Source organism: Symsagittifera roscoffensis, chromosome 7 (genome assembly GCF_963678635.1).
Source record: "Symsagittifera roscoffensis chromosome 7, txSymRosc1.1, whole genome shotgun sequence".
Lineage (NCBI taxonomy): Eukaryota > Metazoa > Xenacoelomorpha > Acoela > Convolutidae > Symsagittifera > Symsagittifera roscoffensis.
The window spans coordinates 45,818,400-45,839,439 of record NC_087068.1 but is presented as its reverse complement, the minus strand read 5'-3'; the positions used below and the strand labels follow the sequence as shown (position 1 = coordinate 45,839,439).

The window sequence follows — 21,040 nt, the reverse complement described above, 5'->3', positions numbered from 1 at the left end:
AATGTCTATTGTCAATTAGACTATATTGATTACTACTGATTTGAAATTTTCAGTCTTCCGATGAAAATTCATGGCGTCTGTGGCTAAGATTAAGATATGTAAATTAAATTCGTAAGAACGAAAAGTGATTCATTTTTGCTGATCTCCTGGTTACCTTTTTCATGTCAAAAATATACTAAGAAAGAAAAAGATACGAAGAAAAATTGGCGTTAGGGTTTTCTGTTTTGGACGCCACTGATAGAATCGCGCCATTGACTACACTCTTTCCTAGTAATGCCACCCACCTGACAGCCATTGTACAGTTGCGGTTCTAGGAGAGGTCAAGGAAGTGTCGGCTACGTGCCGTAGAGTGATGTCCACACTGCCTGTTTTGATGGGGTCAGGGGTCAACACCTGAACTGCGATGAACACTAGCAGGAACACGAAGCAGATGGTCAGCAGGGCCAGAGCAATTCCTTTCCAGTTGCGCTTCTCCGGCTCGGCCCCGACCAGGTCCTGATAACATAAAAGAAACAAATTGGAAAATGTTTACTGATGAATTGTTTGATAGAAGTTAAATTCCATCCATTGCAAAATTGAGAACATCTTACATCAAACTAAAATCCATTTGAGAAAATGCGATGCAGCCCGTTTTTAGTCGCCTCTGATCTGCTGTCGTTGCGAGTATTTTCTTCTTAGTTTACCGGAATTGAGCTGCTGTGATATGATTTCAGCTAAGCTCAGGTTAGATCAAACAATATAGGGCTATCATAGCCCGTGGAAAATTGATGGATTGCATTTCTGGCCGGACTGCGCTAGACATGAAGTTTTTGATCAGTGAGAAGAGCGAAACTGTATATTTACCAGCCGCCTATTTTGTGAATTCATCACCTCGGTATTGAAAATAATGATCTCACTTTGAAAGATAATTTGAAGGAATTTTTATCGTAGTATTAATTTGTATAATAGTTCTTTCAAAAGTTTTGTGATCAAGGTAGTTTTCAACAAGGCTATTTTTGTATCACGGAATAGAAATCTACATAGTGACAAAATAACGTTGTTGACGGAAAACAATATTTTTCAATTTGCCATAGATGTTTTTGGCCGGAATCGAGGAGTTTCGTGATGAAACTTTTTACTCTGAATTTATCGGTATTTTTTCTGCAGAAAATGTCATTTTTTTCAACTCAATTGTCAAGATCCTAAATTTTCAAAAAAAAACTCACCGTGTACATACGCTGTGGTTGATGTGCTACTGCAGGCGGCATTTTAAACCGAAATAAAAGAGAAAAAATGACTCAATTGGGAGATGCTTTTAAAATACTGCCGCTAGATGTTAGTCCATTTCGAAAAGTAACTAGATGCGTTGACCTAATTTGAAGCAGATGCTAAATTGATGCTATCAAAAAGGCTTTGTTTGAAGATTGGTGTCGCACAATACAGGAAAGGATTTAAAGCGTTTTTAATACTGATTTTGCTTTATTGCTGTCAAAAAGTCAACAGGATGTAGCTGAAAGTTTCACCAGGATTGGGACAAGGCATTGGGCTAAATTTAGTACAAAAAGCAATTGTTGTCTTTAATTATCTTTGATAAACATTTTGTCAACTTTTTTGTCCTATTGTGATAAAATTGATTTTACAAATGTTTAATTTCGATCGAAGAATGCGTCGTGCCAAGTTGATTGTGGAAAGAGCGAGTTGATTGAAAAAATACCATTGAAATAAAAAGGTGAAATTACAGGAAATATTGTGAAAATAGCAAAACTATAAGTTTAGTTTACGCTTCGCATCCTGGGGAAAATTATAGTTGAGCAAGGAAACAATATACTGGTGTATTCAGGGACTGTAAATAATGTAGGACCTCCTTACGGAAAACCGGTGGTAAATAGTAAGAAAATGGAAAAAATGCAAAACTAATTTCTGAGCTAGTTCCAAAGAGTATTTTTCATTAAAAAATAACCGAACGAGATCGTGTGTCCCCATTTCAAAAGGCCGCAGGGAAGTTCAAAATAGAGACTCGAATAATTGACTCCCTTTTTCCTATTTCATTTCTCAGGTTCATGAAAATGCTGTGGAAATGACTTGCTATGACCTCTATGTAATAATTTCAGGCAATCGTCCTTAGTAAAGTATATGATGGCAAAGCGGAAATGACCCGTAAAGGAGGATCAAATTTTGTGAAACTTATGTTTTTGATGTTATAAAAGAGTATTATGAAACAAAACGACAAGATTTTTCAGAGTAGTTTTTTGTTGAAGGAAGGAACTAAAACAATGAATGCCTTTAGATTTGATCGGCATAGTGTGCTGCCCTCTTGCTATTTGGGTAATTAAGTTATATTTTGAGATAGAGCTACCCGCTTTGACAGATGAATTGCCCGTAGCTAGTAATTGATTAGATCAGTTCCCCAGGAAACCAGAATTAGACTACAAAACCCATGATTTTATAATTCGCTACGCTTATAAATGAGGCTAAACGGTACGTCCGTGTCCATGCGGGGTGTATTAGATCGCTAAAATGGCCGATCGTATATCAAATGTACCCCAGCCTTATGCGAACCCCGTAGCCCAATTGGGTTCTAAAGGATAGGTAGTCCAGGTTTATAGCCCATCGCTGTACTTTGAAGGGAGGGGTAACAAAAGTTTATGGTGTTTCACCTGCGGCTTTAAATATCTTGACTACTACAAAAACTGGGTACGGCTTATCGTAAATCAATTTAGTTATAATGTTTGATTGGATCTTGACATTATTGCAATTGATCAAAGCTGGTGGTTATTATTTGTGGTGCCGGTTGTTTGTAAGTTAAACAAAGTATGAATGATCTAAACTGAAGTATCTGTCCCCAATATTGAATGAAGCAACCTGTACAAGTTTTTGTTTCAATTTTTTTTCTCAGGTGGCTTTCTAACGCGTTCTATTCCTCCCAACAGCAAGGAATTTCGAACGAATTTTCTGAAATCCCAATTTTTAAAATCATTTTTAAGTAGTTTTTAATCAGTTGCCCCCAGTAGTATTATTGCAGATGCAGCGAAATTTTGAACGTGACGTCGGGTTTTGTATGTTCTCGAGATTCGGATGATTTTCGGTTTTTGCGATTGTGACTAAGAAAGCTCCCATAAATCCTGTCTTAGAGATTTGTACTCGAATGCAAACGCAGCTGTAAGTTGAGGTATTGGGTTAAGAAAAGATTGGGCTCGGAACAATGTTGAGAGGAAAAGTAGCAAGTTGTTGAGAAAACAGACCAAGGAGAAATTCTGGGACAAAAAATTATACAAATATTATATCTATAGTTAATATAGATCTGTAGTATGTCAGTAATCGTTTTTACCAATTTCTGGTTGATGATTTTAACGAAGGGGCTGAAACTTGGCATAGTAATAAAGAACATCAGTGTGATCGGGGATGTCCTCAAAATATTAAATATAGTCAATGACATATGGAGAAAAAGCATGAAAAAATTGGAGCCAATGGCTTGACGGTTATTTTGCGATTAATTTCCATCAGATGCTGAGAATAAATAACATGTCTCTATATCCTGAAAAATCGATGAAATTCATGTTGCATTGTAAACCACTCAGGGACACAAACGCTACTGAATGTGCTTAAAAGCACCGAAAATATAGCAATTATCTATCTATATAATAAAACCAATGACATGTTTTCCGTACTCAGTAGCCGCAATTGTTGAGTTGTTGCTGTCGAGCGCAACGTATTGCTGCCACCTAAGCTCGGCAACAATACTCTAGAACTCTAAGCGTTCTGAATCTGGAATAATCGAGAAGTTTTTAGTAGTCATCGCTTCTTATGAAAATTTATTGCTTGACGATCTTGCTGATAAAAATATCTTGCTTAATCTTGTTCTTGCTTAATCTTGTTCCGAGCCAATGCATGCTATGAAATAGTTCAACTTTCATCGCTTGATGAGGCTGCTTGCGAAAAATTTAATTTTTAGCGAATTAACTAACTTGAAATATTTGCAAGTTCTGTCGCTTGCTGAGCTTGCTTAGAAAACTTATTTTTACGCTATAAAATAACTTGAAATATTTACGAGTTTCGTCGATTGATGAGCTTGCTTAGAAAAATTATATTTACTCTATAAAATAACTTGAAATATTTACAAGTTTCGTTGCTTGATGAGCTTGCTTAGGAAACTTGTATTAATTGCTAATTGTATTAATTCGCGCCATGAAATAACCTGAAATATTTCATCGCTAAAAACTGCCATGGTTAACATTTTTCTGAATTATTTCAAAGTTTCATCGCTTGATGAGCAAATAATATTGTCAGATATTCAGTATTTGTTTTGCTGTAATTTTTGTTCTTAACGTATTATTCAATCCGGGTAGACCTTAAGGGACATGATTTCTGAGTCTGAGAAATCTCTGCTTGAATTCAATCAAAGAGCAACAATCATGACAGGAATCTGATGGTTCATTCTGCTTGTGTTCTCGAAAATTAAAACAGCAGATCATAAGTTGAAGACTAAAAGACGCTGTAAATATGGTGCACTTTTGAAGAACAAAAATTGTTTGCTTAGAAATCGAAATCCACTGGTTTTTCAAGACCTTCTTATTTAAAACCGAAGACAATCCTTTGAATTATACTTATCAGGTATTCACTTCATAATTAACTGAAATTTTTCGCAGATCGGGCACTTTTGGTGTGGAGTAACAAATACGCCTAGGACGGCAAAGGTCCTGGGTTCAAATCTGACAGGACTTGTTTTTTTTTTCAAACTGGAAATATAAATATTCCGTTCCAAAAAAAATTGTTGGCTTATCATTTGTCCACTTATGTTTTGTCGGCTTAGTTGCCACATCTTAGAATTGTTTTTTTTTGATGTGCTTAACTTACATTTCAGTCTTTGGTTTTTTCGGCTGTTTGTAATTTAATTAATCTTGACTTCGTATATTTCTTGGTTTCTTTTTCGCATAAAAAGTTTTTTCTGCCCGTAGTCTTTCCGCTTATATTTTCTCAAGTTGTGACCTATTTTTTGATTAGTTTCAATGGAAACATAATTTCACTGTTCCTTTCTCAATTGCCCCAAATGCTAATTTTCTTCGACTTTATAGTTTATCATGACAACAATTTTCTTTCGGTTTCGATTTTTTCTTTTTGTTCCGCTTGATAGGGTTTCGGCCTATATTTAATGGGATTGGTGGCCCCATTTTGCGTCTTTCGACAAACGAAAAAAAATTGTATGTGTATATAGGTAAGTTTTGAGGGTGAGGGGGAGTTTTTATTAGACATAATAACATTGAACTTTTTCGTTTTGTTTTTAATTTTTTTTTCGGCTTAATGGGTTTCGGCCTAAATTAGATCGGCTCCGTGACCTCATATTGTTTCATTTAATGGACAAGAAGAGTTTTTTGTGTGTGTGTGTTTTGAGATTGAGTTAGACTTCATAAGTTGTTATCAGTCTTAAGTCTTGTTGATTTTCTTTCGGCTAAAAAGGATTTTGCTTATCTTTAAGACGAAAAATACTCTTTAATCCGAAGTTATTTTCGGCTTTTTTACCACTTGGTATTTTTTTTCGAAATCTAATTTCACAGTGTGTTGTCTTGGCTTGTTTTTTTGAAAAAAAAACTGAGTAAATAATTTTTTATTCGTTTTAATACTTGTCTAGTTTTTCGGCAGTTCCGACTTTGTTTACTTTGTTTTCGATTTTTTTCTCGATCGTATCGGAAATGGTGCGAATTTTTGCTTCGCCGCTGTGTCAAATTATGAAAAAAGGGCTCTTGAAGTTTTATGATCAAGTTTTATTTAGAGTGTTGCAATCAAATTCAATTATTAAAATTAAATAAAAGTAAAGTTGAAAACAGTGCAAAACTAAAAATCAAATTTCCTTTCTAAGTTAGTGTTAGTTTTAAGTAAAGAGAGGTTGGAATAGGTTACTAACTGCATCAAGAAGATATAATATTAGCTAATTTAAAATCATGATCAATTAGTAATAGAATTAGTGTGATGAAGTGAGCCCCTTTGCAAAATTCATCAAATTTGGTCTGAAAATCGAAACTATTCAGATCAGTTTTTCTGAGCAAGTTTTTTCGAAAGTACGTAAAACGAGCAACACCACACACTTCACGCCCCACCAGTTTTTTTTGATGTAGTCAAAACTGTCTTGAATTTTTTTTAAAAAAAGTTAATTTGACAGATTGGAACAAAAGTTGTAATTGAACTGAACGGCTTGATATAGCGTTAGAATAGTGCGCAAATATGTGAGGATTCATTCTTTTAAGAAGTGAAACAAAGGAGCTTAATAAACTAATTACTCTCAAAAATCCTTATTTTTAAGAACTATTTTGCACGAAGTTACAAGGAATTCAACCGAAATTTTTACATCGACTGGTGTCAGATAACCTAAACTGCCCCTATGAAATAATTTATATTTGTTTTCAAGCATTTAATTTGGGTCTGAAATGCCGATTCTCTAACCGGGTGAAATTTTCTCTTCAGCGTAATTTAGAATTGTCACTTTGAATCAGTTAAGTTTCTTATCGATTACACTGCAGTGTGATATTACGTACTATTTTTTCCAACCTTGTACGCAAATATTAGCGCTACTTTTGGTTATTTTTTCAAGCAAGAGGAATAATTAGCTATTTCATAGCATGTTGGTTGACATTTAATTATTGGCAAGTTAAAACAGTTTGATGCATTCATAATTCATCAAATGAACCAAAGAAAGCTATTTGTTTCTTATACCAGTACATTTACAAAACAACCTCCTTTCAGAATTTTTATAACTCACTGTATTTCGCGCAAATTTTGAAATGCATAATTTGTTTACAATTTGACTTCATACCAAATTTATTACATGCAAAGATGGTTTGTTTGCCTTTAGTTAGTTACATCTCGAATTTTCTTTCATGCAAATTCTGTTTTTGTGCATTTTGTAGCTTTCTTTTGCCGCTTGCTATAAGCCTCAGTGGCACAATTGCGCAGTGCATTCAACTGTAAAACTTGAAGGTCCGATCACTGATGTTCAAGTTGCGTTGAAGGGAATTTCTTTCTCAAAAGTCATTAGTTTTTTATTTTGTTTTCTTTTTTTTACCCTTTTAAAGCTACTGTTTGGGCGTTGTTAGCTTGTGTTTGCACCGTGCAGCTATGCATTTCATAGCATGAATATTCACTTAGCTTCGAATTTTTGAAAAACAGGTTGGGAACTAATTGTTAATATTTTCAACGAGCGTAGCTTAGATTATTTACGCTCGGCTCGGTTGAAATACAATTTTTGCTCAAGTTGAGTAAATGTTGAAAATGGCCCCTGGGACATTTTAGTGTAAAAATTTTGTTTGGTCTTCAATATTGTGCTCTAGTCTATGTTCTCTTGTGGATTATTGAAAGAAATGGGATACGTTCTTATTACTTTATTAATATGGTGGAATAGCTTGATGAAGATTGACATAGGGTAATTTGGAAAGTGTGATAGAATACTACATGATAGAATGTCATAGGGCATATTGGAATGGAGTAGAAAGTCAGGAAAACATTTCAAGGCCATGTGGTTTTTGTTTGGAAACGTATATCCAGGAACGGATGTTAGGCGAAACTATAAAGGCGTTGTCTTGTCTTTTCGGATAATTTTCATGTCACTTGGTACACGTTAGTTTTTTTTTTGCTTGTAGCAACTTTTTTTTTACTTTTCAACCGTTCTAAAGCTTTATCGGAGGCAAAAAATTTGTTAAGGTTAAGGTTAAAATCCCTATGAACATGTCTAGTTCAATAATTTATCATAGCTTTTGTTATGCATTTTGGTACCAATTAATGGAAAAAATCCAAGTTGAAATTGAATGGCCCGTTGCTGTGAAAGTAGCACAGAAAGTTCCTACCACAACTTGCGTGAAAAAAAACTAAAACAGCTAAATACAAAGTTTTTCCCCCTATTCCAGTGGTTGGAACAGCAAACTTCGCAACTTTAAAGCAACTAGTTTATTTTGAAATCTTCTAAACAAGAATCTAATTATTCAAGAGAAACTTAAATGATTGTCTTGAATGGTTTCGAGAATTTAAAAAATGATATAGTCAAAACTATTGAGGTATGGCCAAAACTGAATGAAAAATTGATATATAGCCAAAACTGAAGGAAAAATTGTTTCTATAAATGTTGAACCATTGTGGCTGGAAAAGTAAGGTAGTTTAATGCAGCAGAGAGCAAACATACTGTCAAAAAATTAGAAAATTGCCATCATACATGATTGAACTGTTTTAGAGAGACTGACCTTCTTGTTGGTAGTAAACTTTAGTAAAACTTAGGTAAGTAATATTAGATAATTGGCCTGTAATAACTAATTTATTAACTAAAATCCATTAACTGCTTCATGGCCGAAACTCTTAAGCTTGATCTGTATCATCAGAGACAAAAAGAAACTTCTTACTTCTTCCGAACTGTACTTTGGTATATTTGCTTGAGCTTTCGCGATTTCATTGGCCATTATTGAGTTAACGCTGCTCTCTTTTTTACTCTGGCCAACATTGTTCCTCGGGTGAGTGAAAATCGAAGGTAAACTACAATTGTTTGCTACTATTTCTTCTGTATCAGCTTCGCGATTTTGTCTTAGATCTGCTTCTGAACCGGGTTCTTTCTCTCCTTCGCTCGTTTCGCAATCATCGATTGGCTGATAATAGCTGGCGAATGACATACTTTTGGACATCGCATATGGTACCTGGTCAGTGTCTTCATCTTGATCTACTGCTGAATATTTTGGCGGCATTTTCTTATAATTTTTCCGCTGGTACGATTTTTTAGCTTCTCGATTTGTTTGATTAATATGGTTCGGTTTAAGAAAGTGCAGAAAAACTTGTAAAACTAGAAGCTATTTCTAGTATTACAGTATGGGTGTGCCGAGGTACTCTTGCGCTATGTAGAAAATAAACATGGGTACTTGTCTACTATTGTTCATACACAGAGTCGGTAAACAAAAACCATGTTTCGTTTCGGAGATGAAATAATTTTTTTGAAAAAGCATATTAATATTTAAGCATAGGCAATACAATGCTCTTCCTTTCTGTGCCTTCAGCTGCTAATGTAATGTACGCAAGACTTAGTTTTATAGAAATCAGATACGCTGTCGAGGTGACTTAAATGAATTTCACTGAACGGCCTCTTCGCCAATTTAATATTTTTATGAAGATTCAAAAGAGGAAGCTAGTGCGAATAAAAAGGGAATTTATTGAGAAATTTCAGTTGCAGATAAAAGAAAGCTTTTTGCCGCTTTGTCTAAAGCAGTTTTTAAAAAGAGTAAGAAAAGTATAAGTTGGAGCATTTGATTTTACTGCTTTTTTCACCGCTAATGGACTAAAGATGGAATTTTAACCCCGAAGTCAGAGATTATGAAGTGTATAAGGATGGCTGGAGGATATTTCTATGCTTTTAAAAAAAATGATACTTATTGCGTCAAGTAATATATCGACTTTATGTATAAAATGGTGGATCGGTTTCCCGGATGGTAAGTGATGGTAATAGATGATAAAACATGTTTACTAGCTGAGAAAAATAAGTGAGAACGATAGCGGAACAAATTACTCGAGAAGGGATCGCATTAAAAACAGATAATTGATATTTTGATATTTATCTCTGCTTTTTTGAACTGCTCAAATACTAGCAGATTTGGTGAAATACACCAGGTAATTTCCACCTCGCATACTGTATGCTGATGTATCAAGTGCGCCTAATTACTAATCAGTTTTTTCGCACCAGGAGAGAACTATTCATATTTGAAGAGGTTTTTCTCTTTTTTTTGCAGTTATATAGCAATCACGAGTGAATCTTGAGAGAACTATGGTAAGAGAGAAAATTAACATTTGCTTGCTAGGGAGAGAGAAAATTGTAAAATTGTCACTCAATTTCCCCTGTTGTTTCCTCTTATTTTGCAAAATTTATGCTTTTTCACCGAGACAACTAAAATTGTAAATAAAAGGAAATGACGTTGACAAATTGCAATTCTCAGAGAAAAATAAATATGTCAGTCAGAAGCAAACTGAATGTAGACACGCGTAAATTTTAAATACATCAGCTAATAAATTAGAGCTTCAAAATTTAATCTAACTAAAAAGAGCAGAGTTTAATTTAACAAAGAGTCTTTATCTTTGATACGGTTGATTACAAAATTTTTTTGGGACTTTGAAGTTGGGTAATTGCCGACAGTTTAATCAATGAGTCCTGGGTCAAAATGGTCAGAACCCCGTTGGCTAGCCTGAAGAAATTACCAACACCACCCTACATTTTTACCCAAAAACTCAGATGGTCTGTATTGGCTTCCAATCTGATAAACATAGCACCAGGGTCAAGTTATAAAAATAATCAAAGCTAGAAAAGCTGCATCTGAATTGGGTTCATATAAGCTAAAATAGATATCTATATTGAAATCGGTTATATGCTTCGGTCGATATTGTTGTTAAAATGAGAGAAGTAAAAAAAGTTGAAGTTTCGGTCGATATTGTTGATGAAGTTAAAAGATGATGAAGTTAAAAGTAAACTTATAAGTAAAGCTACGACATTGATTTTTCTTCATTGACTTCAACCAACTCGTGGAAAACAAATACATTTGTATGTGAGGCTGGCTACCCTTTAAAAAACTTCAAGGCCTGAAGTTCCGGGGTTAAAGAGAGACCATCGCAATTATCATATATCAGTCTGGTTTGGTTAGATGGAACGTAAAAGCCAATTTGTTATTAAATCGTGCATATTAAGTAGACGTGCTTTGAGATAGGCTTCCTAAGTCACGCATAACAACTGTCTTCTACTACCCCAAGGCTGACTTTTGAGACAACCCTTTTTTCAAAGCAGTGTCCAAAAAAAATTGAATAAATTGCTTTTGAGACAAATTGAAGGTATTTTTGCATTGTCTCAATGTGATAAGCAGCAAAACCGAAAAGAATTGAAAGGATTAGACATATTCAGCTTGGAGCAAAAAAAAATAAAATTATTTTTTTTCGGAAGGCAGAAATGATAGAAAAAACGTCATTTTATCGTAACGCCTAAGCAAACGGAAAAATTTCCGGAATGAATAAGTTTTAAAAACTACTTTTGTTCCATTCTGTCAATTATGATGTGCGAAGCTGTGCTGCTTTACATGAGTGTAAAGAGTGAATAAAGTGTGAATGAATGATCTCAAGGAGGCCAAAAAACAGGTTGTTGTTTTTTTAAATCAATTTTCGAGTTTAAAAAATAACATGTCACGTCAAAACTGTTTGAGGTCCTAGAATCTTTTATAGTTGTAGCTTTAATTTTAAAAATTAGATCAATAGATATATATTTTATGCCACCGAAAATTAAAAATTTGGAATGTCATTCGCTTTTTTCAAACCCTTTGTAAATTCATAATTGTGTAGCCTAATTTGCTTTCCCTATAGCAATTGAATTTGATTTGAACTAAAAGCCATCAAAAGTCCATCCGCGAAATTGAATATGACCTATATAAATGTCTTCGCTGCGTTGATTGACAATTAATTAATCGATGAATTCGAATCTAATATATTCTTAGAAGAGAAAGTTTCCCTGATACTGGAGTTGGGAGTGCCGGTCAACGGCTCCTTATTCAAACTCATTACCAACTTAGTTCATCCAACGAAAACAATTGATGCAACTTTAATGTTAAAATATTTGACTTACATGACATAACGATCGCTCTATTTAATCAGTTTCAATTTCATTGAAAGCATTATAAAATTGCTAATTGCAAATAAATCATTTTTTTTGGTACAAGAACCGATCTGTTATTCTACGAAGTCTTTGTTCGGATATCAAAAAGTTAAATTTTCCCTATCCTCAATATTTTCAAAAAGTTTTTTTGAAGTTTTTTTTGTTTTTTGTATCTTGTTGCAGTGCAACTAAAATAAATAGTTCTTGCCAAAAATATCTTTATACATGAGAAACGTTAGAGTTTGTAGTAAAAATTGATTTTCATTTTGGTTTTCCCGTTTTCAGTCGTTTTGGCAGGGAAATGGAAGCGTTAGAATAACAATTTAGTGAATAATTTTTGAGCTCAATCAACAGATGAAAAAATCTTGTTTTAGGTTTACTTACTTTAATTGGCTTAATTGGCGCCATTAAATAAGTGTGATATAATTTAAATGAAAAAAAAAATCAATTCAACTTTCTCGACAACAAGAATGCTTTCTGGAAGTGTGTAATAACGTGGTAATGCGCTCGAATAATTACTAAGGGCTGCAAAGTGTTATTTTATTTAGCTTCGTACGACGTTTTGTTGTAGTACCTGATTTTGCGTAAATAAAAACGAATACAAGTTGCTTGGAACAACGAAACAGTTGGCGTCTCATATCAGGGAAAGTTCTAGTCCTCAGCTTTCCTTGTTAGCTGTTTAAGTAGGTTTTGTTTTAAATTTTGTTTTTGAAAATTCTTTTTGCAGCGTAAGTTAGTTCATGTTATTTTCTGATTTAATGTTTTTCTTGTTTTAGTTAATTCAAGGGTGGCCGTTTCGTGTTCTCATTAGAAACCTTTAATTTTGAACGCTCGAAATGTCTTAAAAAAATTGCAGATTTTGCTAACATATTGGTACAGCCAGAAGCACAGAATGTTTCGACCATTTTCATAAAAAAAATAAAAACTGTTTTTTTTTCTTCATTATAGTGTCATATTTAGTGAGTGGTGCGATACGAGAACTAATCAAACGGGTAGAAAAAATTGATTTAGACATAATCGGCAAAATTTCTCTGCAAAAAATTAATGACAAACAAGAAGATAAAATTTTGAAACATTTTTCTAATTTTTTGCACAAAATTTGTTATATAAAGCCTTTATTTCCAAGAACGCTCCAAATGATACAGCCAAAACTAGTTTTTATATAGTATAATTAAATGTTTTTAGTTTTAAAGTCTAAATTAAAAAAATAGTTATATAAAGGTCGTAACTCGATCGCTTTACTTGATCAAAATTGTGCTAAAAATCAGAAATTTTAAACCAGTTTTCGACACTGGGAAAGTTTTTTGGAAGTTTTTAATGTTCGAATCACGACTGAAAATGCTTTAGTTTAGTTTAGCACTCGGCCTATTCAGGTGATTATTTGTACCTGATGTTGCGTGGAAAACAAAAAAAACTAAAGCACACGAATCCAAATGGTCAATGGTCAGAACTTAAATCATATATAATAGCAGTTTCATTTTTGCGCATAGCTTGTTTCGCTAGTTTCTCAGTTTCTTTTATTTCTAATTTTTGATAATTCTCAATTGCTTCAATTTTAATTCGTTACTTTAGAAAATTTCTGAAAGTCTAAGCATCGACTACTAAAATCATATTAACGCTGCCTCATTTTCAAGAAACAGTGATTGAAAGTTTTCTTGTCTGGAACTTCTCAAAAAATATGTTTAATTTAATGCTATGTTCACATTTGCCATGGGAGAGCGTAGTTTCGCTTAGCAAAATGAATTTTGAAATCGTTTTCTATTTTTTTTCGAATTCATGGAGTAAAACTAAGTGTTTTTTTACTGATTAAAAGATAAATTCTTGTTTCATTAGACGCACTCGCTGGCTTTACATGCTCGAAATTAGACCAAAACTCAAAAATTTGAAGCGTGTTTTTTTGAAGTTTTGTTTTAATTGATATATCAATTGAATTGACCCATTCTTATGATTGTTTGTGGTAACTGATTTTAACAAACAAAAACAGGCCTGCTCGCTCATTTTATTCGCTCGAAATTAGACTAAAAATCAGCAAATTCGAACAGGTTTTTCTTGAATCGGTTTAACTTCGAATCGGTTTAATCTTTTTGGTGGTTTTCGTTCAATGGAATAGCTTCAAACATTAAATTTTAGAAGAGTGTAGTTCACATAAATACATAAAACTGGAAAGGAAGAGCATATTAACTCATATATAAGAAAATTAATATCAGGTGCAAAAGTTGTGATTTTACTCGAAGCATCTTATGTTGATTTGATATAAGAATATTCATACTGTATAATGTTCACGAGACTGAAAACTAAATCAGAATTTAATTACCAATAGATGATGCATCGAATAGAAAGGTTTTTATTTGAAATTATGCAAAATGGCCAGTTGTTTTCCCGCGGTAATGAGTGATGATACACTGAGCTAAAAAAAAATGTACATGCAGCTTTCAGTGGCTTGTTATTTATGCCATGCTCTACTTAAGCTGATATGTTTTTAGAGTAACTGGCCGAATTACAAAAGATTATAGACAACTTCTGATGTTTTAGGTTTGAACTAACTGTTTTAGGTTAATCAAACTAAAGTATCTATTCTTTGGCTGGCTTGATCTACAAAATAGTTAAAGCAACCTTAGCTCGACCTTGGGTTAACCTTAGCTTGACCTTGATAGAATTCGATCACGCGATTTCGATTAACCGATGCTGTAATTTAATTTTTACATGCTGATGATGCATTTCAAAAAATGCTCAAAATTATTGTTACGAGGCTTGGGAGAAGAGCAAAAAAAGCTTATCTCAAAAAGCTTACCTTTTGTTTCCGTTTCGCTGTTTTCTTGCCAATATTTTGGTTTGCAAATCTGACCATTTTCATTTGAGCAATACAATTGATATTTTCAGGTCAGAAGATATGAATTAAATAATTTAAGACAGACAGTGTCTGCTTATGAATGACTGGGTAGTTATTAGTTTTACACTGAATGAATGACAAGGAGATCGACTAGTTTGTCTAAATCACAAACTGCAAAAGAATTATCGCTTTTGAAAAGCAAAAAAATGTTAGCGCATATTTTTGATGGTTCTTTCTATCGTAGAATAAATAATCAATTGGCATATCTAACGCAGGATGTATTAAGCAAATCCGGCGATAATCTCAACTCTTACGTAGCTTTTAACAACTTTTTTGAGATAAGCATTGGAAGGATTTGACGAGAAAAGCAAGTAATGGGAGGGCCTTTCCGGTTAATAGGTTATGTCAAAAAACCATTTGCGACCAACTGAGATCTCCGTTATCCACGGTAATGGTCAGTAGGGAAGATAAATTGAATTGGTAATTATTGCAAAAAAATCTCATATGGGACGAATTCCATCCATTCAAGCAAAGTATCAAATTCATTATTTGGTTGATTAGTGTTTTAAAATGGTGATTAGAAGTAGAATTTTTGCGTGATTTTCTAACAGTTTTAATGCGAGAACTCGACTGTTTTGGAGCGAATTGAAATTGGCATTTCCTTTGAATTGGATTGGAAGTGTCTAAAAATACCTGGATCTGACAAGGTTGAAGTGAAATGCTTCCCTGATTTGTTAGCTGATCTGAAGGGACAGTATAGGCTAACGGAAGAGTACAAATTACCTCTCATTCGTCCCCTTTAAGTTTTTTGGGGCCGGTAGAGATTCTCTTGCCTAAAAATATCTCGAGAGTTATTTAGTTTTTCTCAGAAAATTCAAAAAAATGAACTTCATCAATTTTTTTGGTAAATTATTTTCTGCATGTGTCTCGAGTTTTTTTTTAATAATAAATCAAAAATCTGCACCAATTTAATTTTTATGTTCAATAGCGAAGGTATGCTTTCTTTTTCAGATTTCGAAATTGAGGGCCTTACTTTAATCAAGTACGGTGTCAGCTATGACCCACCGGCCATCATAATTTTCTACGAGGATAAACCTGTCCATGATGATGATCGGAACCAGTCGCCCACCCCGCTTATTAACGGGGACTCAGATGGAGCGAATGTTGCGAGTAACAATACAAATAGTAGCAGTAAAGGACACAGAGTAAGGAAACGAAAGATGCCTCTGAGAGATTTGATCACGAAGGACTGTGACGTGAAAGGGGTGGGGGAGAAGCTGAGGAAGAAACACCCGAAACATTTGCAGTTGTTGACCAATTACAAACTAGAAAAAATGCTCACGCTCATACAAGGTAGGATGTTGAGAGTTTAAGCCATTGTAAGAAAATGAAAATAGCCTCGATTGGAAGACATTTGATAATCATCATGTAGTTTTTTTTCTCTGTGTGGCTATCGAAAAGTGAACCCTTTCTGCTGGCTTTTTAAGAAGATGTTTTGATCAATTGATTAGCAGTGGTTCTCTTTTACTAATTAAATGGCACTTTGCCATGTGAATGAATGATCGCTGCTGAGCCTTAACTTGAGGGTGTTATATTTACAATTAGGTCATCTAAGAATTTTGTATTGATTTTTCGGACAGAGTTGAAGTCTAATTAACCTGAAAATTTAAAGCTGTTAGCAAAATTTGTTGGAAATTGGCACAGATTCTTTTTAATTAATCTCTGAACGTTGTACACTTTCTACAGGTCACCTCAAGGGACTCTCGCAGGAGGCAGTGTTAGTACGATGGGATATGGACCACAATGTAGATGGAGAAGAAGACCTGAACAAGTTGGATGACGAGGAACTGCGGAAGAAGAAGCTGGCGATGGAAGAGACATTTGATAGGAACAAGATACTACCCGGACATCCGGACTATGTTTACGACAAAGAAGTTGGACATTTTACATTTTTTGTCGTCTTACGAGTTGGTAAAATTTTTTTCAAAACAGACCAGGAACAACAAGCAAGTTTATAAAATAATTTCTAGCTCAATGAATTGTTTGAACTTTTGTTGCATAGCATTTTAGCATTGGAAATTTTAAAGCAAGTGTTGTATCCGCAAATTTTGTGTGGTTGGCTTAAATTTATTGCATTTCTAATTTTTGCCTGCAAATTTGTGTTTTTGTGCATTTTGAATCTTCTTTTTGCCGCTTTCTTGCTTGTCTTCGCTTCTGCGTCAAATTTTTTTTATTATAAGTCGTTTGTCGACCTCTTCAATTTCCTGTTTGCGTTGTGAAAGAACAAAAACGAAGTCCAAAATTGTGTAAAAGATTGCTGTTGTATCATTTTTGTTACAACATTAATCCAAGATTTGTGGTATAAATCAGTTTCACTAAATCAGCCAATCTTTGATTTTTTGCTTAAACCTAAAAAATTGCATTTTAAAATGGTGTGTTAATGGGTCTGCTTATGATCAATGCTCTAAAGTAGGCTGAAAATCTAACCTGAATGATGTCAAAATGCAAGGCAATACTTCAAAAATTAATTTAGGTCAATTTCGACGTTGAAGAGAAAGTAGAATGCGAGTGGGATTTAGACAGCGAAGAAGAAAACGAAAATGAACAAAAAAGAAGCGAGCAAACCGACGATCTAAAACAATCGAATGACAATCAAACGAGCATTAACGATCATCACGTGAACGGAAACGTTGAAAATGGTCGATCAAGTCAACCAGAAAAAGACGAACAAGTTGATGATGACAGCCCACGTGTTCAAGAAGTTAATTCGAAAACAGAACTAAAAGAAGAAAGTGAAAAATATGAAAGTAGACTAGATATTAATAAACAAGAGACTGATGATTTAATTGTTGACGATATTGACGACTTTTTCGATGACTAATTGCAGATCAAAACTGGCTTTACCTGAGAGAAAAATTGCTTTTAACTTTACGTGAAACTTTTTGTAAATTGGGAAAAAATGTTTGTAATTTTGTTAGATTTAATCAATTTGTAATGTTCTTATTTGTAATTGGTTGATTATGAGCGACCCAAGTATTGATGCCAGCAATATAAATTACTAGTGCCGTTATTTACTGGTTAGGTTTTTTAAAACGCACTTCGAAATAATAAGTTAATTGGAAATAGCAACTTACCATATCATTTTGCATCATGTCTGAATAACCAATTGAGTATTATGAGTTATGTTGTCAATGAAATATAGCTGGCCACAACAAAGTATTTAGTGCCAAGCCAATATCAAAGTGAGGGGAAAACGTTAAAATTTGATCAAAATTGGAATATAATATGCTCAGCTGGTTGTCAGTAAATAAAACTCTGAACCAGGACAGTTAAAATGCAATGTCGTTACAATGGCCGAGCTTGTATGTTATCATGTGGTTTGTTAAAATTGTTAGGGAAAATGATGGGAAACAACTCATTGTGTGGCTGTTCTGAAAGTAATTTACAGGAGAGGCAGAGGGATGAAGAGAGATTAGCCGCTACTCTTCAGCACCTAATCGAGATGTATTGGATGGGTTGGGTCGAGATTAAGAGTGAACATTTGATTTCTAGTGAATATTGTGGCTTTGCATTTAGTAGAAACAATGTTGCAAAGGATGCTACACAAGAAGTACAGAAAAAAGGACAGAGGGTTCGATGGTACACCTTTTTTCTTTCCGTACTGGTTGTAAAATTGTAAAAATTGATAACGAATAATTTACATTTCTCTATAGGAAATTAGGCACATGAGATCAAAAAAGTCCTGTTATGATTGAAATTTAGTAGACCTATGTTTTTATGGCGACCAAATGAATTTTCTAAGCTCTCCCAAAACCATAAAAGACCCTATATTCAGCCACATGCGAATTGTCGATAAAAGGCCAAACTTGACGATTTAGAACAGTTTTTGCATGCTTTTTACCAAAAATGTTTTTTTTTGTCCTAAGCTTCCGACTCAAATCTATTATATTCAGGCAAGCTTTGGAACATAAAACAAGGAAGAAGTCAAGTTGTAAAATTTTGAAATAAGAAAAACTCGGGGAATTTATTATTTTGCTTAAGTTGCTTAGTTCGAAGGATTGAATTTGTTCTCAGATTGTTTTTTTTTCTATATAAATTTTTAATACGAAATGTATTAATATTCTGACGAAGAGTTTTTCAAACTTGGATATCCACCGTCAAATTTAAAGACAAATTTTTACTCCCACCAGATAAAGTTGTGTAATTCCATAGTTGTTTTGTGAAGTGCGTGATGTTACTGTTAAGTATGAAGAAGAAATCTGTGCACAACGTTTTGAAGCTTTATAAAAATGCTGATTATTTTTCGGAAATTGAAATTCAATGGTGGGGAAAAGAGGAGTTTTTATTGCAGAAAGTTTCAGAAACTTTTTTTTTTGGTTTTGCATAGAAAATTATTACACTTGCATAGAAAGTTATTTTTTTCTTAGCTTGTGATTTGACATCATTGTTCAGAGAAGTAGAAGTCATTCTTGATTTTTTTGAAGCAAAGTATGTATCGTTGCTGTTTTTTTTCAAAGAAAGTAGCGAAGCATTTATGTCCGGGGTAGTTTTATTGGCCGATTTCGCAATAATATAGTTTTCAAAAGGAATTGTTTTTATATCCGAATGAAGATATTGACTTCCGCGGTTTAATTATATTAAGATTTTAAAAATAGCAGATTTGAAAAATGCTATTTGAATATTACAATAAGGTTTAATTACACAAGCACAGCTTGTGTAATAGTATGAACTTTTTTTTTTGAAAAATAGCGCGAAAAAACTTGAACCTATTGACTTCAAGCATGGATTTCACTTTTCAAATTTCCCAGCGGAATTAAAGAAACATCTACTGATCCATTTTTTCAAATTGAATTAATTTTATGAATAAGGTCAATCAGCCAATATTCTTGAAATTCAAAGAGCTTTTATATGATATATCGTTTTTCGGTTCCCTCGTGTGCATTGATAGTTTTTCTACTGTCGGTTGGCTATGTTTTGATTATGAAGCTCAAGGCGATAAAACAATAAAATATGCGATTTGAAAAAGGATGTCGGAGCCAGGGCTTTGCCCTGATACCAGGAGTCGTCTTTGATTGCTCATCCAAAACCAGCTTACCAAGACAGTTGCTCATTTATGCTCTAAACCATGTTCTGAGCCAAGCACGATAGAAAAACAGCAAAGTTTTTTTTCTAAATAACTGAAGTAAACCTAGGACATCAAAAGTTTTTGTAAGATGCTTACATATGACATCAAAAAATTGAATTTATACAAAAAATCGAAACAGAAAAATTAACTTCAATAGAAAATCAATTTTTTTGTAATTTTTGTTAAGTGTAGGGGGTTAAATTCTCACGAACTTTTCATGGTTTGAAAAAACGAGCAAATAATAATATCTTTATTAGCGCTAAAATGATTGAAATGTAGACAGTTGGTCTGTCCAGATAATTATTTTCGGTTCAATTTTTTTAATTTAGTTTCGTCAAAATGACTTAAAACATCTGGCTACTTAAGAGCGGCTGTAGTTTTTTTTCGAGTATTCCCTCTTGGTTTGTAAATCGGAAATCATTGTTATATGTCAAGTTTAACCCAATATCAAATGAAATTGAGTATCCGTTAATAAACAACAAGCACTGAATATTTCGACCTCATTGTTCATCACTAAAAAAATGCGGCTACTGCCAAATATTTTGTTTCTGGCTACGTAGGCTAGACAGTTGTTTGAAGAAAATTTATCATATAAGATTACCTTATTAATGCTATAAATTTTCGTTTTAATCCGCTTATTGCTAGCACAAAAATTGACACAAGTTTGTGAAAAAAAGGACTTGATTTTTGGTTAGTGTTTTTTATTAATGTAATCAGATCTTCGTGCTTCTTGCACAGCAACCGTCTGCTTTTGTTTACAACAGTTTTTATTTCGTTCAATAAACGATTAATCTTTCCTCTCCTTAAGGTTTTCAATATTCCCCTCCTTTTCAATTTTCGCTGAAATACGATTTCCTGAATGCACTTTAAGATGAAATTTGCTGCAATAAATTATATTAAATCATATCAATAAATGAACAGATCTGATCAACTTTTGACAATTTATTATCATTAAAAAAAATTTCATATGTTTTCTGCATGTGAAGTATATAAAAAGGGTATGAAAGTTAAATAACTGGTATAGCCACGGTCTCAATTGGTATGAAAGCTAAATAACTAAAAGTAAAAAACGGGCCGCATGTTCAACTTTGTTAATATAGTAGTTAACGACTTACTGGAAAAAATACCATGCAAACCAGTAGCGCCCCCCTCCCTCAGGTATTCGAACCCTGCCGACCCAAAGGGTCCCCCTTTGTACTATTTTGTGAGTTATCCATTTTAAATACCATGCAAACCATAGTAGTTAACGACTTACTGGAAAAAACACCATGCAAACCAGTAGCGGCCCCCATTTTCAGGGATTTGAACCCCTGTCGACCCAAAGGGTCCCCATTTGTACCATTTTGAGTTATCTGTTTTAAATACCATGCAAACCATAGTAGTTAACGACTTTCTGGATAAAACACCATGCAAACCAGTAGCGGCCCCCACTTTCAGGGGATCGACCCCCTGACGACCCAAA

The 21,040-nt window shown here is 33.8% G+C and overlaps 3 protein-coding genes across 13 annotated transcripts in view; 2 read left to right on the top strand and 1 right to left on the bottom strand.

Annotated features, from left to right (window-relative positions):
• Positions 1–21,040, top strand: part of LOC134851724 (fizzy-related protein homolog) — a 213,096-nt gene that overhangs the window by 33,779 nt on the left and 158,277 nt on the right. The window lies entirely within an intron of this gene.
• The window catches only part of LOC134851808 (dipeptidyl aminopeptidase-like protein 6), a 113,885-nt gene that overhangs the window by 7,699 nt on the left and 85,146 nt on the right, over positions 1–21,040 (bottom strand). For 7 of the 11 annotated variants that reach the window (XM_063868046.1, XM_063868048.1, XM_063868047.1 and 4 more), the window contains one exon: positions 285–495. In XM_063868046.1, coding sequence (XP_063724116.1) covers positions 285–495 — 211 coding nt within the window. Of the gene's footprint in view, positions 1–284; positions 496–1,205; positions 2,626–8,357; positions 9,564–14,414; positions 14,893–17,587; positions 17,884–21,040 lie in introns of those variants that run through there. The other 4 variants (XM_063868057.1, XM_063868053.1, XM_063868049.1 and 1 more) reach the window with 4 other exon arrangements.
• Positions 14,856–17,581, top strand: LOC134851274 (centrosomal protein of 19 kDa-like). The gene is made up of 4 exons (XM_063867281.1): positions 14,856–14,907; positions 15,465–15,806; positions 16,200–16,387; positions 16,987–17,581. Exons 1-4 carry the CDS (start codon positions 14,856–14,858, stop codon positions 17,332–17,334), a joined length of 930 nt encoding a protein of 309 aa, XP_063723351.1. The 3' UTR covers positions 17,335–17,581.

Coding starts and splice junctions, on each gene's coding strand:
- LOC134851274 (XM_063867281.1), top strand. CDS start 14,856: ATGTCAAAAAACCATTTGCGACCAACTGAGATCTCCGTTATCCACGGT. Junction 15,807..16,199: donor AATGCTCACGCTCATACAAG/GTAGGATGTTGA, acceptor CACTTTCTACAG/GTCACCTCAAGGGACTCTCG. Junction 16,388..16,986: donor ACTATGTTTACGACAAAGAA/GTTGGACATTTT, acceptor AAATTAATTTAG/GTCAATTTCGACGTTGAAGA.